The following is a 21039-nucleotide window of genomic DNA, read 5'->3' on the forward strand; positions in this document are numbered from 1 at the left end:
TTGTGCACGGGTCTGGTCGCCCTATCACCTACACCGTCCCTCAGACCCCTCTCCCCCGGCGCCCCGTGTCCCCACTGATGTTAACCCAGCTCCCTCACACCGTCCCTCAGTGATCCCTCTCCCCCGGCGCCCCGTGTCACTGACTGTGTCCCCGCTGACAGTAACCCGGCTCCCTCACACCGTCCCTCAGTGACCCCTCTCCCCCGGCACCCTGTGTCACTGACTGTCCCCACCTCTGGAACCCACCAGTAACCACCACATCCCCTCCCCACACACCCATCCCTGCCCACGAGCTCTCTGGTCAGTCAGAACCACTCCTCACCCTGTCCCATGGTGCATTTAAGATCCCCCTCCTCGGCCACACCCCCCCCCCCCCCCACCGAACGTGGTAGCACAGTGGACTTGACACCGCGGGCAGATCAGACGCCTTTATTTCTCATCGGGAGTTTTCACAGCAGCAGAGATTCGCTCGGAAACAGAGTCCGACTCACAGTGAGACCCCAAGGGGGCGTGGGGTGGGGGCACGGATTATTTCCCCTAGGGGAAAGAGGGGGGTGACGGTCTGGGGAGAGCGTCTCGGGTCTCAGAGAGAGGGAACGGAAACGAGAGCAAATGAACGAGGGCGAACCAACAAACGAAAGAGGGAAAGAACGAGTGAATAAGTGAGGGTGGGGGGAACAAGAGAGAACGTGAGGGAGGGGAGGCCATTCTGCCGACCGACCTCCTGTTCCATTTCCGACTCCACCCCCGTCAGGAAGCCTCCCCTCACCAGGGTCCCGGGCGACGGACGGTCATGGTGGGTGACAGTGTGTGTGCTTCTCAGCCCCGCAAGTCCCAGGTCTCTGCCCAGTGTCCAGAACGGTGATGGGGGGGAGTTGTCGGTCACAGGATCAAACCCCCTCCCGCGTACTCCACTCTCTGCAGGGAGAAAAGAGGAACGTCCATCAGACCCAAACTTCAACCCCCCCCCCCTCCCCCCACAATGCACTGACCCCCATCTCCCCCACCATCCCCTTCACGTCCAGGATTCACCGACCGACCTCTCTCTGGATGGGGGGAGAATTCCCGAGATTCAACTCCCTTTGGGGGGGGAGGAGAAAGGAATTTCTCCCCATCTCCGTCCCGGACCGCTGACCCCTTATTCCTTGATGGTAACCCACCCCCGCTCCCCCCTGGTCCGAGACAACCCGGTCACCCCGTTGAGCCCCAGGAGGGTTCTCAGTGAGATCTCCTCTGGTCCTCCTGAAGTCCGGAGGGTGCGAGACGGCTCTGCCTTGTCTCTCCTCACGGGACAATCCTGCCCCCCCACCCCCCCCCCCAACAGCCCCCGGTCCCAAGGATCGATCCAGGGAACCGTGGCTGCTCTCGCACATCTCTCTCCCTCCTTCCTCGGGGAGGGAGACTGGAGCTGGTCCAAGGCCGACTGGATTAAAATGGGATTCCTTGCTGCATCTGTTCCCCCTGCAAGGGAGACATCCACAGGTCTCACTCTAGCGCCCCCCCCCCCCCCACTCCCCTCCTCTGCCATCTCCCCACCCATCTCCCTCCCCCTGCTCCCAGGGGTCCCAGCGAGCTCCCCACCCCCAGGGCGTGGGACTCACCTGTGGGGGTTCGATGAAGGCCAGCCAGTCCGAGGCGTGGGTGGGCAGCAGCCCCATGGACTGGCACTTGTAGACGGCCAGGGCCAGTCCCACCAGGTTGCCCACCAGGTAGACCACCCCCTGCAGCCACTGCTGGCTCGAACTCTCTAGGAGCTTGAAGGCTGAGAGAGGAAACAGACCGTCGTGAGTGGGGTGGGGGGGGGGGGTGCAAAGAATGTGTCAGACTGGATGGGTGGTGGGGTGGGGAGGGATGGGGGTGGGGAGGAGGGGAGGAACAGACAGTTGTAGGGAGGGGGCGAGGAACGTGGAGTCATGTGTCAGACCGGTCCGGGAGAGACAGGAGGGGAGGGGGAAGGGAGAAGTGAGCTGGAGGGAGGGGGCTGGGAGGAGAGCTGAGGGAGGTGCAGGGAGGAGGAGAGGGAGGGAGGGTAAGGGGATGGGGGGAGGGAGGGACGGAGAGGGGAGGGGAGCAGGGAGAGGGAGGGTGAGGGGATGGTGGGAGAGGGGAGGGGGCAGAGGTGAGTGGACAGGGAGGGGGGGGGCGGTGAGCAGACAGGGAGGGGAGCAGGGAGAGAGGGAGGGTGAGGGGATGGGGAGAGAGGGCGGGTGAGGGGAGGGAGAGGGGGCAGAGGTGAGTGGACGGGGAGGGGGGGAGGGCGGGGGGAGGTGAGCGGACGGGGAGGGAGGGAGGGGGGAGGGGGGAGGTGAGCGGACGGCGAGGGAAGGGGGCAACGAGGAGGAGGGTTACTCACTGGCAGAGATGGACATCAGGGCCTGGATGGGTCTCCAGGCCATCATACACACCATCATGATGGGGAAGATGGAGATGGTGTTGCCGGCCATGTACATGATGAACAGGTTCATGGGCACCTGCTTCAGGGGGCCCAGCGCCACGTCCCAGCACCGCTGTTGGGGGGGCAGGACACACACGTCACACACAGCCCAGAGGTGGGGGGCTCTGTCCCCCGTCACACCCACCCCTCCCCGCTGTATGTCCAAATCCCCATGTTCCCTCACCACACCATCCCCTCCCTTCCTTCCCCTCCTCCCATCCCTTCCCCCCCTCCCGTTCTCCCCTCCCTTACCCCCCTCCCCCCCATTCTCCCTCTCCCCTGCAACCCTCCCCCACCATGAGTCCCAGGAACACCGCCCCACCCCTCCCCTCGTCTCCCCCCACCACCACCGGCCAACCGCCATGCATTCAGCTCACTTCCCCTGCCTGCACAGCCCACAGACCGATCCCGTTCCCTGTAACCCGTCCTCCTCCACCCCCCCCCAACATTCCCATCCTCCCCCCAGATTCTGCCCCTCACCCACACACTGAGGGGACGATTCCCAGCAGCCGATTAACCCACCGGCCCCGCACGTCTCTGGGACGCGGGAGGGAACCGAGGCCCCTGGGGTCACGGGGGGAGAGCGTGCGGACTCCACACAGACTGGCACCGGTGGAGGTGGGGATCGAACCCGGGTCCCTGGGGCTGGGAGGCAGCGTCTCCAACTGCTGGGCCAGCGGGCCGCCCCAACCTTTCATCGCCTCCCCCTCGGCCTTAAGAGAGGTCCCCAGACTCTGCTGCCACCGCCCTTCGAGGGAGAGTTCCAGAGACTCGCCCCACCCTCCCGAGGGTGCCCTCATTATTGATACCCCTACCCAAGGGTGCCCACATTATAGCGATACCCCCACCCAAGGGTGCCCATGTTATAAAGACATCCCCACCCGCCTGCCCCCATTATCGAGACATCCCCACCCAAGGGTGCCCTCAAAACAGATAACTCTGCCAAGGATAGAACATAGAACACTACAGCACAGTACAGGCCCTTTGGCCCACAATGTTGTGACAACATCTTATCCTGCTCTAAGATCTCTCTAACCCTTCCCTCCCACATAGCCCCCCTCATTTCTCTATCAATCATTCATGTGTCTATCTGAGAGTCTCTTAAATGTCCCCAATGTATCTGCCCCCACAACCTCTGCCGGCAGTGCGTTCCACACACCCACCACCCTCTGTGTAAAAAACTTACCCCCGACATCCCCCTTATACCTTCCTCCAATCACCTTAAAATTATGCCCCCTCGTGTTAGCCATTGTCGCCCTGGGAAAAAGTCTCTGACTGTCCACTCGATCTGTGCCTCTTGTACACCTCTATCAAGCCACCTCTCATCTTCCTCCTCTCCAAAGAGAAAAGCCCCAGCTCGCTCAACTTCTCATAATACACGCTCTCCAATCCAGGCAGCATCCTGGTAAATCTCCCTCTGCACCCTCTCTAAAGCTTCCACATCCTTCCTATAATGAGGCGACCAGAACTGAACACAATACTCCAAGCGCGGTCTAACCAGAGTTCTATAGAGCTGCAACATCACCTCGTGGCTCTTGAACTCAATCCCCCGACTAATGAAGGCCAACACACCATTGCCTTCTTAACAACCCTATCGACCTGTGCGGCAACCTTGAGGGATCTATGGACGTGGATCCCAAGATCCCTCCGTTCCTCCACACTGCTAAGAGTCCTGCCATTAACCTTGTATTTTGCCTTCAGATTCAATCTCCTGACGTGTATCACTTCACACTTTTCCTGGTTGAACTCCACCTGCCACTTCTCAGCCCAGATCTGCATCCTATCAATGTCCTGCTGGAACCCACAGCAACCTCCTACAACACCACAAACCTTCGTGTCATCAGCAAACTTCCGAACCCACCCTTCCACATCCTCATCCAAGTCATTTATAAAAATCACAAAGAGCAGGGGACCCACCACTGGTCACCGACCTCCAGGCAGAAAACGCTCCATCTACCACCACCCTCTGTCTTCTATGGGTGAGCCAATTCTGAATCCACACAGCCAAGTTTCCCTGCATCCCGTGCCTCCTGACTTTCTCAATAAGCCTTCCACGAGGAAGCTTATCAAACGCCTTACTAAAATCCATGTACACCACATCTCGACCTTCATCAATGTGCTTTGTCACATCCTCAAAGAATTCAATCAGGCTCGTGAGGCACGACCTGCCCCTCACAAAGCCACGCTGACTGTCCCTGATTAGCTTGTGCTTCTCCAAATGCCCATAAATCCTGTCTCTAGGAATCTTCTCCAGTAATTTGCCCACCACTGAAGTAAGACCCACTGGTCTGTAATTCCGAGGGTTATCCCTACTCCCTTTCTTAAACAAAGGAACAACATTTGCCACCCTCCAATCATCTGGCACTGCTTCTGTGGCCAGTGAGGATACAAAGATCGTCACCAATCTCTTCCCTCACTTCCCATAACAGCCTTGGATATATCCCGTCCGGCCCCAGTGAATTATCTGCGCTAATGTTTTTCAAAATTTCCAGCACACCCTCTTTCCTCACGTCGACGTGCCCATCCTGACAAACGTCAAGGTCTCTCTCACTAGTGAATACCGAAGCAAAGTATTCATTAAGGACCTCCCCTACCTCCTCTGACTCCAGCCACATCTTTCCTCTTTTATCCCTGATCGGACCTATAGTCATCCCCCTATTCTTCACATACATGTAGAATGCCTTGAGGTCTTCCTTGATCCTACTCACCAAGGACTTCTCGTGCCCCCTTCCAGCTCTCCTTTCTTAAGCTCCCTCCTGGCTACCCTGTAACTCTCCAGAGCCCTGTCTGATCCATGCTTTCTAAACCTCAGGTGAGCTTTTCTTCCTCTTGACAAGATATTCTACGTCTCGTGTCAACCATGGTTCCCTCACTCTACCATCCTTACCCTGCCTCAATGGGACAAACCTATCCAAAATCCCATCCAAGTATTCCTTAATCAACCTCCACATTCCCGTTGAACACTCCCCTAAGAATATCCTGTTCCCAATTTACACTCCCAACTTCCTGCTTAATAGCATCATAACTCCCCCTCCCCCAGTTAACGACTTTCCCATATCGTCTGCTCCTATCCCTCTCCAAGGCTATGGTAAAGGTCAAGGAGTTACGGTCACTGTCTCCAAAATGCTCTCCCACCAAGAAATCTGAAACCTGATCAGGCTCATTGCCTGGTACCAGGTCCAGTATGGCCTCTCCGCTAGTCGACCTGTCCACGTACTGTGTCAGGAATCCTTCCTAGACACACCTAACAGACTCTGCCCCATCTATCCCCTTTACACTGAGGAGGTGCCAATCATAGAACATAGAACAATTACAGCACAATTCAGGGCCTTCAGCCCACAAAGCTGTGTCGAACATGTCCCTACCCTAGAAATTACTAGGCTCACCCATAGCCCTCTATTTTACTCAGCTCCATGTACCTAACAGTCCCTTGAAAGACCCTATCGTATCCGCCTCCACCACCGTTGCCGGCAGCCCGTTCCACGCACTCACCACTCTCTGAGTAAAAAAACTTACCCCTGACATCTCCTCTGTACCTACTCCCCAGCACCTTAAACCTGTGTCCTCTTGTGGCCACCATTTCAGCCCTGGGGAAAAGCCTCTGATTATCCACACGATCAATGCCTCTCATCACCTTATACACCTCTATCAGGTCACCCCCTCATCCTCCGTCGCTCCAAGGAGAAAAGGCCGAGTTCCCTCAACCTGCTTTCATAAGGCATTCTCCCCAATCCAGGCAGCATCCTTGTAAATCTCCTCTGCACCCTTTCTGTGGCTTCCACATCCTTCCTGTAGTGAGGCGACCAGAACTGAGCACAGTACTCCAAGTGGGGTCTGACCAGGGTCCTATATAGCTGCAACAATACCTCCCGGCTCCTAAATTCAATTCCCCGATTGAAGGACAATACACCATATGCCTTCTTAACCACAGAGTCAACCTGCGCTGCCACTTTGAGCGTCCTATGGACTCGGACCCCAAGATCCCTCCGATCCTCCACACTGCCTCGAGTCCTACCATTAAGACTATATTCCGCCAACATATTTGACCTACCAAAATGAAACACTTCACACTTATCTGGGTTGAACTGCATCTGCCACTTCTCAGCCCAACTCTGCATCCTATCTATATCCATCTGTAACCTCTGACAGCCCACTAAGCTATCCACAACACCCCCAACCTTCGTGTCATCTGCAAACTTACTAACCCACCCCTCCATTTCCTCAATCAATATTGGGGAAGTTGAAATCACCCATGACGACAACCCTGTTATTTTTGCACCTCTCCAAAATCTGCCTCCCGATCTGCTCCTGGGCGTCTCTTCTGCTATTGGGGGTCTCTGTAGAATACTCCCAATAGGGTGATCACTCCCTTCCTGTTTCCGGGACATCTCTCCTCTTCCATCGGGTAGAAGATACAGGAGCCTGAGTGCACGTACCACCAGGCTCAAGGACAGCTTCTACCCCACTGTGATAAGACTATTGAACGGTTCCCTTATACGATGAGATGGACTCTGACCTCACGATCTGCCTTGTTGTGACCTTGCACCTTATTGCACTGCACTTTCTCTGTAGCTGTGACACTTTACTCTGTACTGTTATTGTTTTTACCTGTACTACCTCAATGCACACTGTACTGACTCAAAGTAACTGCACTGTGTAATGAATTGACCTGTCCGATCGGTTTGCAAGACGTTTTTCACTGGACCTCGGTACAAGTGACAATAACAAGCCAATTCCAATACCGACTTCCATCTACACTGACTCAGTGGACAATCCCTCCAGGATGTCCTCCCTTTCTACAGCCGTGACACTGCCCCTGATCAGCAAAGCCACTCCCCCACCTCTTTTACCTCCGTCCCTGTCCCTCTTGAAACATCTAAACCTGCTCCCCCCACCGCCGCCGGAATTATCCAGCAGCCATTCCTGCCCTTGCAGCAGCCAAGTCTCTGGAATGGCCACCACGTCGTAGGTCCAGGTACTTACCCCTGCTCTAAGGATGCTGACTTTTTAAGAGAGGCATCTTCTCCCAAGGGTGCCCACGTTATAGACAACCTCGCCCCAGGGGTGCCCAGGGAAGCCCGCGCTCCAGACGAGAGCGCCCTCTCTCGCCTGCCCCCTTTACAGAGGGCGCGCCCTTCCTTACCAGACCGCGCCCCCCTGCTTTCCCACTGGGGCGTCCCGTTGAAGCCGCCCCCACTATAAGGGTCAGAGACCTTGCCCCTCACTCCCACCCCCCCACCGACCAGACCAGAACGGAGGAGGGGAGGGGAGGGGAGAGAGACGCACCTTCTCGACCAGGATCCTGTCCGTCTCCTGCACGCTGGTATCAGGCAGCTGCCTGTCCGAGTATCCCACCGGATAAACCGTGTCCCCTTGTCCGCCCTGCCGCTCGCGTCCCCTGAGAGAGAGAGAAAGGGGCAGATGGAGGGGTGAGTGGCCAGCGGATAGCAGAGACCCGGCGGTCCAAAGGGCCTTACCCTGCAGCGTATGGCTCCCACACCCCCATCGGCGGACGGGACCCCTGCAGGGTGAACAAGGGATCCCCCGGGCATCTCTGCCCCAGGAGGGAGGGGGGACTGGGAGCTGGGGCGGGAGAGGGCGGGCCAGTCGTTGGATGGAGTCCCCGACCCAAACTTTTGCCAACTGCCTCAGCTCGACGTGGCACCACCCAAGGGTGGGGTGACGGAGCCAACTGGGGTGCACCCGTGGGTGGGTGACGGAGCCAACCTGGGGGACACCCAAGGGTGGTAAAACAGAGCAAACCGGGAAGCCAAGGGTGGCGCGACGGGACCAACGAGGCATCGCATGGGTGGGGCAACGGAGACGACCGGGGCACCCAAGGGTGGGTCTGAAGGGCCGACCGGGGCACCCGTGGATGGCAGAACGGAGCCAACCGGGAACCCAAGGGTGACATAAAGGAGTTACCAGGGCACCCGGGGGCGGGGCGAGATGGAGTCAATGGGGGGGGGGGGGGGCACCCAAGGGTGGGAAGCGACAGTCAACTGGGGGGGGGGGGGGGTGCTACACAAGGGTGTGGTGACAGGGAGCCAACTGGGGAGGACACCCAAGGGTGAAGGGGGTGACAGCCAACCGGGTAGCACCCCCTCCCCCTGCACGTTCCCCCTCCTCCCTGTGCGCACCCATCCACCCCCCGCACTCCCCCCTCCCCCTCCGCTCCCTCCATCCCCACCCCCTACACTCCCCCTCCCCCACCCCCTGCACTCCCCCTCCCCCACCCCTGCACTCCCCCTCCCCCACCCCTCCCCCCCACACCCTCCCCCCATCCCCCCCACACCCTCCCCCCATCCCCCCCTCCCTGGCTCCCCCCCACCCCCTGCGCTCCCTCCCCCCTCCCTGCCTCTCTCTCCACCCCACCGCTACCCCGTCTCCCGCTCCCTCCCCCTCACCTCTCCCCCCACCCCCTCTCCCCCCTCCCCCTCTCCTCTCCCCCACCCCCTCTCCCCCCTCCCTCCCCTCTCCTCTCCCCCCACCCCCTCTCCCCCCCTCTCCCCCCCTCCCTCCCCCCTCTCTCCCCACTCCCTCCCCCCACCCCCTCTCCCCCCCTCCCTCCCCACTCCCTCCCCCCTCTCCCCCCACCCCCTCTCCCGCTCCCCCAACTTCCCTCCCTCCTCTCCCTCCCCCCACTCCCTCCCTCCTCTCCCTCCCCCCACTCCCTCCCTCCCCCTCCCTCCCTCCCCCCTCTCCCTCCCCCCTCTCCCTCCCTCTCCCTCCCCCCTCTCCCTCCCTCCCCCTCCCTCCCTCCCCCCTCCCCCTCCCTCCTCTCCTCCCCTCCCCCCTCCCCCTCCCTCCTCTCCCTCCCCCCTCCCCCTCATCTCCCTCCCCCCTCCCTCCCCCTCTCCTCTCCTGCCACCCACTCCCCCCACTCCCTCCCCAACTCCCTCCCTCCCTCTCCCCCCCTCCCCCTCCCTCTCCCCTCCCCCCACTCCCTCCCTCCCTCTCCCTCCCTCCCCCCTCCCTCCCTCTCCCCTCCCCCCTCCCCCCCTCTCCCCCTCCCCCCCTCTCCCCTCCCCCCCTCTCCCCCTCTCCCCTCTCCCCTCCCCCCCTCCCCCCCTCTCCCCTCCTCCCCTCCCCCCCTCCCCCCCTCTCCCCCTCCCCCCCTCTCCCCTCCCCCCCTCCCCCCCTCTCCCCTCCCCCCTCTCCCCTCCCCCCCTCTCCCCTCCCCCCCTCTCCCCCTCTCCCCTCCCCCCCTCTCCCCTCTCCCCTCCCCCCCTCTCCCCCTCGCACTCCCCCCTCTCCCCCTCTCCCCTCCCCCCCTCTCCCCTCCCCCCCTCTCCCCTCCCCCCCTCTCCCCCTCTCCCCCTCCCCCCCCTCTCCCCCTCTCCCCTCCCCCCCCTCTCCCCCTCTCCCCCCTCCCCCCCCCCCCCCCCTCCCTCAGTCCCCCCTCCCCCCCCCTCCCTCAGTCCCCTCCCCCCCCCTCCCTCAGTCCCCCTCTCCCCCTCTCCCCCTCAGTCCCCCTCCCCCCCCCTCCCCTCCCTCAGTCCCCCTCTCCCCCTCTCCCCCCCTCCCTCAGTCCCTCTCCCCCCTCCCCCAGTCCCCCTCCCCCCCCTCCCTCAGTCCCCCTCCCCCCCCTCCCTCAGTCCCCCCTCCCCCCCTCACCTGCCGCCGGTGCTCGCGCTCAGCTCGATCGCCCACTTGTGGCGCCGCGCGCGGTTGCCCAGCGCCGCCGCCGCCGCCGCCGTCATCATGGCAACAACCGCCCCGCCCCCTCCCCCTCCGGTACCGAGCGTCCGCCCCTCCCCCCGGGACCCGGACCCGCCGCCGCCGCCGCCGCCGCCGGCCGCCAGCACACCCCCCACGGCCGTTCCTCCTGGCAACACCCCGGCCCGCCGCCTACGCACGCACGCACGCCCGCGCGCGTCATCACGCCCGCCGCCATCTTTACTGCGGGCCAAGCCCCGCCCCTCCCCTCCCGTCCAATCCAACGCGGGCTGCCCGCAACAAAGATGGCCGCCTGCGGGGCGAGGGGGGCCCTCGGCTATTTTATGCCTTTCCCCCGCTATTTACCACACTTTTTCCCTACTTGTCAGCACTAAAACCTTCCAAATAACATCTCATCCTCACCACAAGCCGTATGATCAATTTATATCTTAATCCTGATGCTCAGACCGCCTCCCCCTCAGCCTGCTGCCCCTCACAAAGATGGACGCCGCTCCATATAAGGGCATCCCGCTCCTCTGTTTAATTTTATTTCTTTTAAAAAATGTTTTTTTTAAATTCCTGTCGTGTTTAACCGCAGGGACGGTTTGCGGCTTCTCTCACTCGGCACTTGGTGAAGTTTTATTCGGGTTTTAATGAAGCTGCCTCCTTCTGCCCTGACCTGCCCCTCACAAAGATGGACGACCAGCTGTAAGTTTTTTATTTTTCCAACCTGTGTTAGTTGTTGGAGGATTATTTATCCTCACTGCAGGTTTTATATTAATTTACAGTAAATCCATGAATATATTTCATGTTTCAGCCGTCCTATAGTTGTCTCCATTCCCACTCTGCAGACAAGGGTTTGTTCCCAGTCAAATTTCACCAAATTTAAAATATTTTATTTATCTTCCCTCTAAATTCCCTATAAATTCATTTACAGCATCTTTTTTGTTAATTTAAAACTTCACTACACTGTCTTTTGCTGCTGTTTTATCACCATTGCCCCCCCACAAGGTCTCCTGCCCCTCGCAAAGATGGCCGACCAGCTATAAATTTTTATTTTTTCCCAACCTGTGTTAGTTGTTGGAGGATTATTTGTCCTCACTGCATATTTTTTATTAATTTACTGTAAATCCATGAATATATTTCATGTTTCAGCCGTCCTATAGTTGTCTCCATTCCCACTCTGCAGACAAGTGTTTGTTCCCAGTGTGGCGACTCACCGTCTAGTCGGGCGAACCGGCTCGGCAGTCGGGTCGCGCGGCGTCGGAGCGACGAGGCCCAAGGTGGCGGCGGGCCTCGTCTTTCCGAGCGACGGGGAGAACCCGCGCGCGGGGAAGTCTTGATGACGTAGGACTTACGTCATTGCCGGTTGTTTTGGGCGGGAACAGTCTCCCTTAAAGGGCCTGCGCGAGGCGGGAAAATAAACCACTTCTTGTTTGGCCATCCTCCGACTAGTGTCTTGTTTTATTCCGCGGTAGCAACCGCTACATTGGTGACCCCGACGGTCCGAACGGCTTTTGGACCCGCAAAATGGACCAAGAGACAGCTGCCCAGGTTGGAGACTTCATCCAGTCGCCTCCGGAGGAAGATAAGTACCCGGCTTTCAAAGACCTTTTGATTAGGACCTTCGGCCTCTCCCGTCGTGAGCGCGCCGCCCGCCTGCTTCATCTGGATGGCCTGGGGGACAGATCCCCATCCGCCCTAATGAATGAGATGCTGGCATTGGCCGAGGGACACAAGCCATGCCTGATGTTCGAACAGGCCTTCCTCGAACAGCTCCCCGATGACATCCACCTGTTGTTAGCTGACGCCGACTTCAGCAACCCCCGTGAGGTCGCCGCCCGGGCAGATGTCCTGTGGAGGGCCAAGCGCGAGAGCGGTTCGTCCGTCAGTCAAATCACCAGGCCGCGAGCCCGACGCCCGCCTCGCCCGGCCCCAGCAACCGAGCAGCCACGCCCCAGGAACGCAGACGACCACACGGGTGACCAGCTGTGCTTCTACCATCAGAGGTGGGGTGCGGAGGCCCGTCGATGCCGCCCACCCTGCAAGTTTCAGGGAAACGCCAGGGCCAGCCGCCGCTGATGGCTATGGCGGCTGGTCGCCGACAGAGCCTCCTCTTCGTTCAGGACAAGAAATCTGGACGGCGTTTCCTCGTTGATACTGGAGCGGAGGTCAGTATTTTGCCCCCGACCGGCCGCGACACTCATGACAGGCCACCAGGTCCTCTACTCAATGCCGCCAACGGTACAACGATACGGTCTTTCGGCACCCGTACGCTTCAATTACAATTTGGCGGCAGCCGTGTTACCTGGACCTTTACCCTTGCCACCGTCGCCCGACCACTCCTAGGCGCCGATTTCCTTTGGGCCCACAACCTGTTAGTCGACCTGCGAAGGAAGCGGTTAGTCCACTCTAGCACTCTCCAGACCTATCCCCTGGGAGAAATCAGCCCACCAGCCCCGCGCCTGGACTCCATTTCCCTTTCTGGCGACAATTTCGCCAAGCTCCTAGCCAAATTCCCATCAATTTTGGCACCTTCATTTACAAATTCTAGGCCCAAACACGGGGTACGACACCACATCATTACTACAGGGCCACCCCTTCATGCCCGAGCACGATGATTACCTCCAGACAAGCTCCGCCTGGCAAAGGAAGAGTTCCGTCACATGGAGGAGCTGGGGATTGTTCGCAGGTCAGACAGCCCCTGGGCCTCCCCCCTGCACATGGTCCCCAAAGCCACCGGAGGGTGGAGGCCCTGCGGCGACTACCGCAGGCTGAATGACGCCACCACCCCGGACCGCTATCCCATCCCTCACATCCAGGACTTCGCAGCGAACTTACACAGGGCCCGCATCTTTTCCAAAGTGGACCTCGTTGGGGGATACCACCAAATCCCGGTCCATCCGGATGACGTACCCAAAACTGCGATTATCACCCCATTCGGCCTGTTCGAATTCCTTCGGATGCCGTTCGGCCTTAAGAACGCCGCGCAGACCTTCCAGCGGCTGATGGACGCGGTAGGCCGAGACTTGGACTTCGTGTTCACTTACTTAGACGACATACTGATCGCCAGCCGTAACCGCCAGGAACACCTTTCCCACCTCCGCCAGCTGTATTCCCGCCTCCGCGATTTCGGCCTCACGATCAACCCGTCCAAGTGCCAATTCGGACTTGACTCTATCGATTTCCTCGGCCACAAAATCACCAGCGACGGGGCAACACCCCTACCCGCCAAGGTGGACGCTATCCGCCATTTTGCCCACCCCGACACAGTCAAAGGCCTACAGGAATTCCTTGGGATGGTCAACTTTTACCATCGGTTCATCCCTGCAGCAGCCCGTATCATGTGCCCTCTGTTCTCGCTGCTGGCTGGTAAGGGCAAGGACATCACCTGGACTGACAAGGCTGCGGCTGCTTTCGTTAAGGCCAAAGACGCCCTGGCAGACGCCACGATGCTTGTACACCCCACGACTGACGTCCCGACTGCCCTCACGGTAGACGCGTCCAACACCGCGGTGGGTGGGGTACTGGAACAGCTACTCGAAGGCCGCTGGCAACCCTTGGCATTTTTCAGCAAGCACCTTAGACCGCCCGAACTGAAGTACAGCGCTTTTGATCGGGAACTTCTAGCGCTGTATCTGGCGGTCCGGCATTTCCGATACTTTCTAGAAGGCAGGCCTTTCACCGCTTTCACCGATCATAAGCCTCTGTCCTTTGCCTTCTCCAAAGTCTCCGATCCCTGGTCAGCTCGTCAGCAGAGACATTTATCCTACATTTCCGAATTCACAACTGACATCCAACATGTCTCCGGAAAGGATAATGTCGTTGCTGATGCACTTTCCAGACCAACCATCCACAACCTATCCTTGGGTGTCGACTACACGGCCCTGGCTGACGCACAGCAAGCCGACGACGAACTGCCCAGCTACCGAACCGCAGTCTCGGGTCTGCAGCTCCAAGATTTCTTGGTTGGTCCAGGTCAACGGACCCTACTTTGCGACGTTGCGACTGGTCAGCCCCGCCCTATAGTCCCTGCAGCCTGGCGGAGACACGTTTTTGACTCGGTACATGGGTCAGCGCACCCGTCCATCAGATCTACTGTCCGACTGGTCGCCAGCAAGTTTGTCTGGCATGGCCTGCGCAAACAGGTCAGTGAGTGGGCCAGGACTTGTCCGCACTGCCAGACGTCAAAAATCCAGCGACACACCAAGGTCCCGCCACAGCCGTTCGAGCCTACCCGTAGGAGGTTCGACCACATACACGTCGACCTCGTGGGCCCTCTGCCGGTTTCAAGAGGAGCCCGGTACCTCCTTACCATCGTGGACCGGTTCACGAGGTGGCCTGAGGCAACCCCCCTGACTGACATCACAACTGATTCCTGCGCCCGGGCGCTGCTCACAACTTGGGTCTCACATTTTGGCGTTCCGGCCCACATCACTTCAGACAGGGGCACCGAATTCACTTCCAGTCTCTGGGCTGCATTAGCGAACCTGCTAGGGACGCAGCTGCGCACCACCACGGCCTACCATCCTCAATCAAACGGGTTGGTGGAACGTTTTCACCGCCATCTGAAATCAGCCTTGATGGCCCGCCTGAAGGGTCCTAACTGGGTTGACGAGCTGCCTCGGGTCCTGCTCGGCATACGCACTGCCCCCAAAGAAGACCTCTGCACTTCGTCAGCTGAGCTTGTATACGGGGCGCCAGAAGTTGTCCCCGGGGATTTCATACCTGCCCTTCGGGACCAAGGGGAACAACCCCCAGCAGTCCTACAAAGACTGCGCCAGAAGCTTGGCGACTTGGCCCCGATTCCCACCTCACGGCACGGTCAAGCCCCATCCTGTCAGCCCAAGGAACTACGGGACTGTAAGTTTGTTTTCGTTCGCAGGGGCACACCTCGGGCGCCATTGCAACGACCATATGAAGGGCCGTTCCGAGTCATATGGAATAACGGATCCACCTTTATTTTGGACATTGGAGGCAGGGAACAGGTTTTCACGGCGGACCGCCTCAAACCGGCCCATTTGGATCTGCAATGACCTGTCGAGGTTGCAACGCCGCGACGCAGAGGCCGGCCCCCTAAGCGGCAGCTGGCACAGCCCGCGGACCTTGGGGACTGTATCGCCGGTTCTGGGGGGGGGGGTTGTGTGGCGACTCACCGTTTAGTCAGGCAAACCGGCTCGGCAGTCGGGTCGCGCAGCGTCGGAGCGACGAGGCCCAAGATGGCGGCGGGCCTCGTCTTTCCGAGCGACGGGGAGAACCCGCGCGCGGGGAAGTCCTGATGACGTAGGACTTACGTCATTGCCGGTTGTTTTGGGCGGGAACATTCTCCCTTAAAGGGCCCAGGCAAGGCGAGAAAATAAACCACTTCTTGTTTGGCAATCCTCCGACTAGTGTCTTGTTTTATTCCGCGGTAGCAACCGCTACACCAGTCAAATTTCACCAAATTTAAAATATTTTATTTATCTTCCCTATAAATTCATTTACAGCATCTTTTTTTTAATTTAAGACTTCACTACACTGTCTTTTTCTGGTGTTTTATCACCATTGCCCCCCCCCCAACAAGGTCTCCTGCCCCTCACGAAGATGGCCGACCAGCTATAAATCTTTTATTTTTCCAACCTGTGTTAGTTGTTGGACGATTATTTATCCTCACTGCATAATTTTTTATTAATTTAGTGTAAATCTATGAATATATTTCATGTTTCAGCCGTCCTATAGTTGTCTCCATTCCCACTCTGCAGACAAGGGTTTGTTCCCAGTCAAATTTCACCAAATTTAAAATATTTTAATTATCTTCCCTATAAATTCATTTAAAGCATCTTTTTTGTTAATTTGATGCTTCACTACACTGTCTCTTTCTGGTGTTTTATCACCAAAGCCTCCCCAACAAGGTCTCCTGCCCCTCACAAAGATGGCACCCCCGCCCCCACCCCAGACTGTCCTATTCACCAACTTTCACACATTTCTCATCAACGGACAAAATTATATTTTCTATTCCTCATCTTTCCAGAGTTACCGCAGAGGCAATTCATTTTTATTTGCATCTTTGCTTCATTGACCAGGAAATGCATCCTTCTGCCTCTCGGAAAGACGGCCAACGAGGCTCGAGGCCCGGAGACTGACGTCGATTGTAATTATCATTTTGCCCAGCCGGACGTTTGCTCCAGTTTGCCACGTTTCTTGCATCCAACGCTTCCATTTTCCTGGCCGGTGCTTCAAGTTACAAAGACGCTTCCAAATTAAGAGCAGGAATTGAGCAAATGTCTGATCCAACCGTTCCGTAAGATGACGACCAATCTGATCGATATCTCAATGCTGCTGGTGCCATTCACACCCAGGACCTTTTCATCTCCCCACCCCCCATCCCCCCATCACATACCAAGAATCGGCTGCTGGGAGGAAGGTTCCCCCGGCTGAAGAATCTACCTCCACGGGTCTGAACGAAGGGTCGGCCAGTTAACGCGGAGGTGTGGAGACATTTCTTCACCCTGCTGGTGATGAATCTTTGGCGTTCTGGGGTGGAGAGCCGCCGTGCTCAGTCAATGAGTTCATTCAAACCAGAGACTGGCAGTCTTCTGGATGGTACAGGAACTAATTCTCACTCTCTGTCTGTCTCTCTCTCACACACACACACACAGCCCCTCTCACACTGCCCCTCTCTCTCACACACCGCCCCTCTTATACACACACTGCCCCTCTCTCACACACACACACTGCCCCTCTCTCACACACACACTGCCCCCCTCTCTCTCTCTCACACACACACACTGCCCCTCTCTCACACACACACTGCCCCCCTCTCTCACACACACACTGCCCCCCTCTCTCACACACACACTGCCCCTCTCTCAGACACACTGCCCCTCTCTCACACACACACTGCCCCTCTCTCTCTCACACACACACACACACTGCCCCTCTCTCTCTCTCACACACACACACTGCCCCTCTCTCACACACACACACGCTGCCCCTCTCTCACACACACACTGCCCCCCTCTCTCTCACACACACAATGCCCCCTCTCTCACACACACACTGCCCCTCTCTCTCTCACACACACACACTGCCCCTCTCTCTCACACACACTGCCCCCCTCTCTCACACACACACTGCCCCTCTCTCTCACACACACACACTGCCCCCCTCTCTCACACACACACACTGCCCTCTCTCTCACACACACACACTGCCCCCCTCTCTCTCACACACACACACTGCCCCCCTCTCTCTCACACACACACTGCCCCCTCTCTCACACACACACTGCCCCTCTCTCTCTCTCACACACACACTGCCCCCTCTCTCACACACACACTGCCCCTCTCTCTCTCACACACACACACTGCCCTCTCTCTCACACACACACACTGCCCCCCTCTCTCACACACACACACACTGCCCCCCTCTCTCACACACACACACTGCCTCTCACACACACACACACAGCCCCCTCTCTCACACACACACACACACACACTGCCCCCTCTCTCCCTCTCTCTCCCCCACACACAGGGGATGGGCCGGTCCATTGGGATTGTGCACAGTGGGAGTGAATGAGAAGAGGATGGGTCGGCTGGGAAAGGCTGCTGCTCGAGGAAGTTTGTGTCTGTGAGTTCCTTCCAGATTCTGAGGAAGTGCGTGAGTCCGGATCCCAGTGTCAGATGGATCCTCCCAAACAGCTATGACGCAGAGATATTCCCAGGGGAAACAGGTAATAGCCACAAAGTCAAAGAACGGAACTATTTTATTGCAGCAGAACACTAGATGACAGCCTGGCGGTGTAAGGGCACCAGATTAACACATGGGGAAAGATCGTCCCATCGAGGGTGGGTCTGAGATTCCTTCTGATGATACGTGCGGAGAATTCGGAGGTGCTCAATATTTTGTTTGTTCCAGCAAGTGCTCTTGGGGCTGGGACAGGGTCAGACACGGGGCGAAGCTCCCCCCGCACCGTCCCGTCACACACTCCCAGGGAGGGGGTCGGACACAGGGTGAGGCTCCCCCCAGCACCGTCCCGTCACACATTCCCAGGCGCGGGGTCAGATGCAGACAGGCACTGCCTGCGTTGACACCAGACGCGACCGTGGGTGACAGAGACGGTCCCAAGGGCAGACACAGCACACAGAACAAGTTCAGCGAAGCAACAGCACACGGCGACGGACGGGACATCCAACCGGGCGAGAGCCGACCCCGTTCGCTGTGAGACGTCGACCGGCCGCGGGGAAGATCCCACGAGCTCCCCTCTCGGCGCGGGACGTCACACCAGCCCCCTCTGACGCCCCGGAGAGGAGTCCGGCGGCGATCGGAAATCCTCCGCAGCTCCCTCCCGATCGTCCGTCCACAGGGCAGGCCCTCCCGCTCCTGGCTCCCGGCAGTGCCGTCTCCATCCCGGCGGACAAGCGAGGTCACCGGCTGCCCCTTGACCTCCGTGGGGCGTGGCCCGATCGGGGTGGAGCGGGGGGGGGGTGGGGTTGGGGGTATTGGAGGGTCAGTTGAGCACGTTGCCCTGGGAAGTGGAGCGGGGCATGTCGGTGGACACAAAGTAGGTGCGGAGGTCACCCTTGCCCTTGACCTTGATCAGTCCGCGGTTGTGGCAGGTGTAGCCCAGGCGTTGTAGGACCCTGCTGGTCTCTTGCGTCACCTGTAGAGGAGGAGTTGGGGGTGGGGGTGGGGGTGGGGGTGGGGGTCGGGGCGCCAACGAGAGACCCAGTCAAAGTCCCGTCCTCGGCTCCCCCCGCCCCCACCACCCCTCGGAGAGCCCGAAACCGTCCGCTGAGCCGCGTGGGAATCCATCGGGAGCGCGTCCGGTGGGAGGGGGCAGGAAGGGGTGGGGTCCATCGGGTGTGTGTCCGGTGGGAGGGGGTGGGGTCCATCGGGAGTGTGTCCGGTGGGAGGGGGCGGGAAGGGGTGGGGTCCGTCGGGTGTGTGTCCGGTGGGAGGGGGTGGGGTCCATCGGGAGTGCGTACGGTGGGAGGGGGCGGGGTCCATCGGGAGTGCGTACGGTGGGAGGGGGTGGGGTCCATCGGGAGTGCGTCCGGTGGGAGGGGGCGGGAGGGGGTGGGGTCCATCGGGAGTGTGTCCGGTGGGGGTGAACAGGTCCTTCAGTGGTCCCGAGGGTGTCCCCTCACCGTGCCTGATCGCTGCCTACCTGTATCCTGCCCAGGACCCCTGTTGTGTCCATCCGACTCGCCACGTTGACACTGTTGCCCCAGATGTCATACTGGGGCTTCCGTGCCCCGATCACGCCGGCAACCACCGGCCCGTGGTTAATGCCTGACAGGAAGCAAAACAGGGAACCGTAACTAGGAGCCCAGAGCAACCCTATCCAATTCGGGGAGGGTGGGGAACGGGGTCCCGGTGGGTTTAACGGGAGGGTGGGGAACGGGGTCCCGGTGGGTGTAACGGGAGGGTGGGGAACGGGGTCCCGGTGGGTGTAACGGGAGGGGAACGGGGTCCCGGTGAGTGTAAAGTGAGGCGCTTCTTATATAAAACTCTGGTTCGGCCGCACTTGGAGCACTGCGTGCGTTTCTGGTTGCCCCGTTGCAGGAGGGACGCGGGGGCTGTGGAGGGGGTGCAGAGGAGGTTCACCAGGACGCCGCCTGGATTAAAGAGCGTGAGTCGGACGGTTGTTCTCTCCGGAGCGGCGGAGGTTTAAGGGGGGGATTTTTCTCACCCGGGGAGGGGTCGGTATCCGGAACGCGGTGCCGGGGGGGAGGTGGGGAATCGGGTACAACCCAGAGGCATTCAGACCGGGGCTTCAACACCAGGGGTAGGAGGGTACAGTGCTGGTTGGGGGCAAGTGGGATCGATGGAGGTGGGGGAGGGAAGGGGCCGGCAGGGACGGGGTGGGCCGAAGGGCCTGCGTCTGCGCTGGATGACTCGCTGAGCCCTGTGGCCCGCTTTTCTTTCCGGTGAACGTCCGCAGGGAGCAGTCCCCAGGACCAGACGGAGGGCGTGCCGGGGATTTTACCCAGGGTGGCTCCGGGGATTGGCCGAAATTAGGAACACGTCCCAAGGGCTCCCCTACCCGGTGGGATGGCTGGGTGTGGGTTGGGGGGGGTGGGGATGGGTGGGTGAGGGGGTGGGGGATGGGTGGGTGAGGGGGTGGGGGATAGGTAGGCGAGGGATGGGGGTGGGGATGGTGAGGTGGGTGAAGGGGGAGGGGCTGGGTGGGTGAGGGTGGGTTGGGGACGTGAGTGGGGGGGGTGGGTGAGGGGGGTGAGGACATGGATGGGGGAGTGGGGGGTGGATGGGGGAGTGGGGACGTGGGTGGGGGGGTGAGTGGGTGAGGGGGAGTGGGGCGGTGGGTGGGTGAGGGGGGTGGGGACGTGGATGGGGGAGTGGGGGTCGGGGACGTGGGTGGGGGGGGTGGTGACATGGATGGGGAGTGGGGGGGTGGGGTGGGGACGGATGGGGGGGTGGGTGGGTGAGGGGGAGTGGGGATGGTGAGGTGGAGGGTGGGGACAGCTGGGTTTGTGGGGGGTGGGGGTAGGGATGGTGAGGGGTGGGGGTGGGGATGGTGAGGTGGGGGGGTTGGGCTGGGTGAGGGGGTGGGGATGGGTGGATGGGGGGGTGAGGGAGTGGGGGGGTGGGTGAGAAGGGGGGGTGGGGGTAGGGATGGTGGGGGTGGGAAGAGCTGATGGGGATAGTTGGGTGGGTGAGGGGGTTTGTGGGGGGGGAGGGAGGGTGGGGGTCGGGGGTGGGCGGGTGGGTGAGATGGGGGGGTGGGGGTAGGGATGGTGGGGGTGGGAAGAGCTGATGGGGATAGCTGGGTGGGTGAGGGGGTTTGTGGGGGGGGGAGGGAGGGTGGGGGTGGGGGGGAGGGAGGGTGGGGGTCAGGGGTGGGGGGGTGGTCAGGGACACGCACCGATACGCAGCTTGAAGTCATTGAACGAGTGCTTATTGATGAAGTCCAGCTTCCCCATCAGGGCCACAGCAACTCG

The 21039-nt window shown here is 59.7% G+C and overlaps 2 protein-coding genes across 2 annotated transcripts; both read right to left on the reverse strand.

Annotated features, from left to right (window-relative positions):
• Window positions 1-414: 414 nt before the first annotated feature.
• On the reverse strand, window positions 415-10211 carry LOC127567234 (ER membrane protein complex subunit 4-like). Its single transcript, XM_052009916.1, has 5 exons — window positions 10052-10211; window positions 7721-7832; window positions 2354-2507; window positions 1602-1762; window positions 415-918 (listed from the first exon to the last, which is right to left on the reverse strand). Exons 1-5 carry the CDS (start codon window positions 10138-10140, stop codon window positions 883-885), a joined length of 552 nt encoding a protein of 183 aa, XP_051865876.1. The 5' UTR covers window positions 10141-10211; the 3' UTR covers window positions 415-882.
• A 7611-nt stretch (window positions 10212-17822) lies between these two features.
• Window positions 17823-21029, reverse strand: LOC127567235 (adenylate cyclase type 2). Its single transcript, XM_052009917.1, has 3 exons — window positions 20964-21029; window positions 19245-19369; window positions 17823-18737 (listed from the first exon to the last, which is right to left on the reverse strand). Exons 1-3 carry the CDS (start codon window positions 21019-21021, stop codon window positions 18585-18587), a joined length of 336 nt encoding a protein of 111 aa, XP_051865877.1. The 5' UTR covers window positions 21022-21029; the 3' UTR covers window positions 17823-18584.
• Window positions 21030-21039: the final 10 nt, after the last annotated feature.

This window comes from Pristis pectinata, unplaced genomic scaffold, assembly GCF_009764475.1.
Source record: "Pristis pectinata isolate sPriPec2 unplaced genomic scaffold, sPriPec2.1.pri scaffold_232_arrow_ctg1, whole genome shotgun sequence".
Taxonomy (NCBI): domain Eukaryota; kingdom Metazoa; phylum Chordata; class Chondrichthyes; order Rhinopristiformes; family Pristidae; genus Pristis; species Pristis pectinata.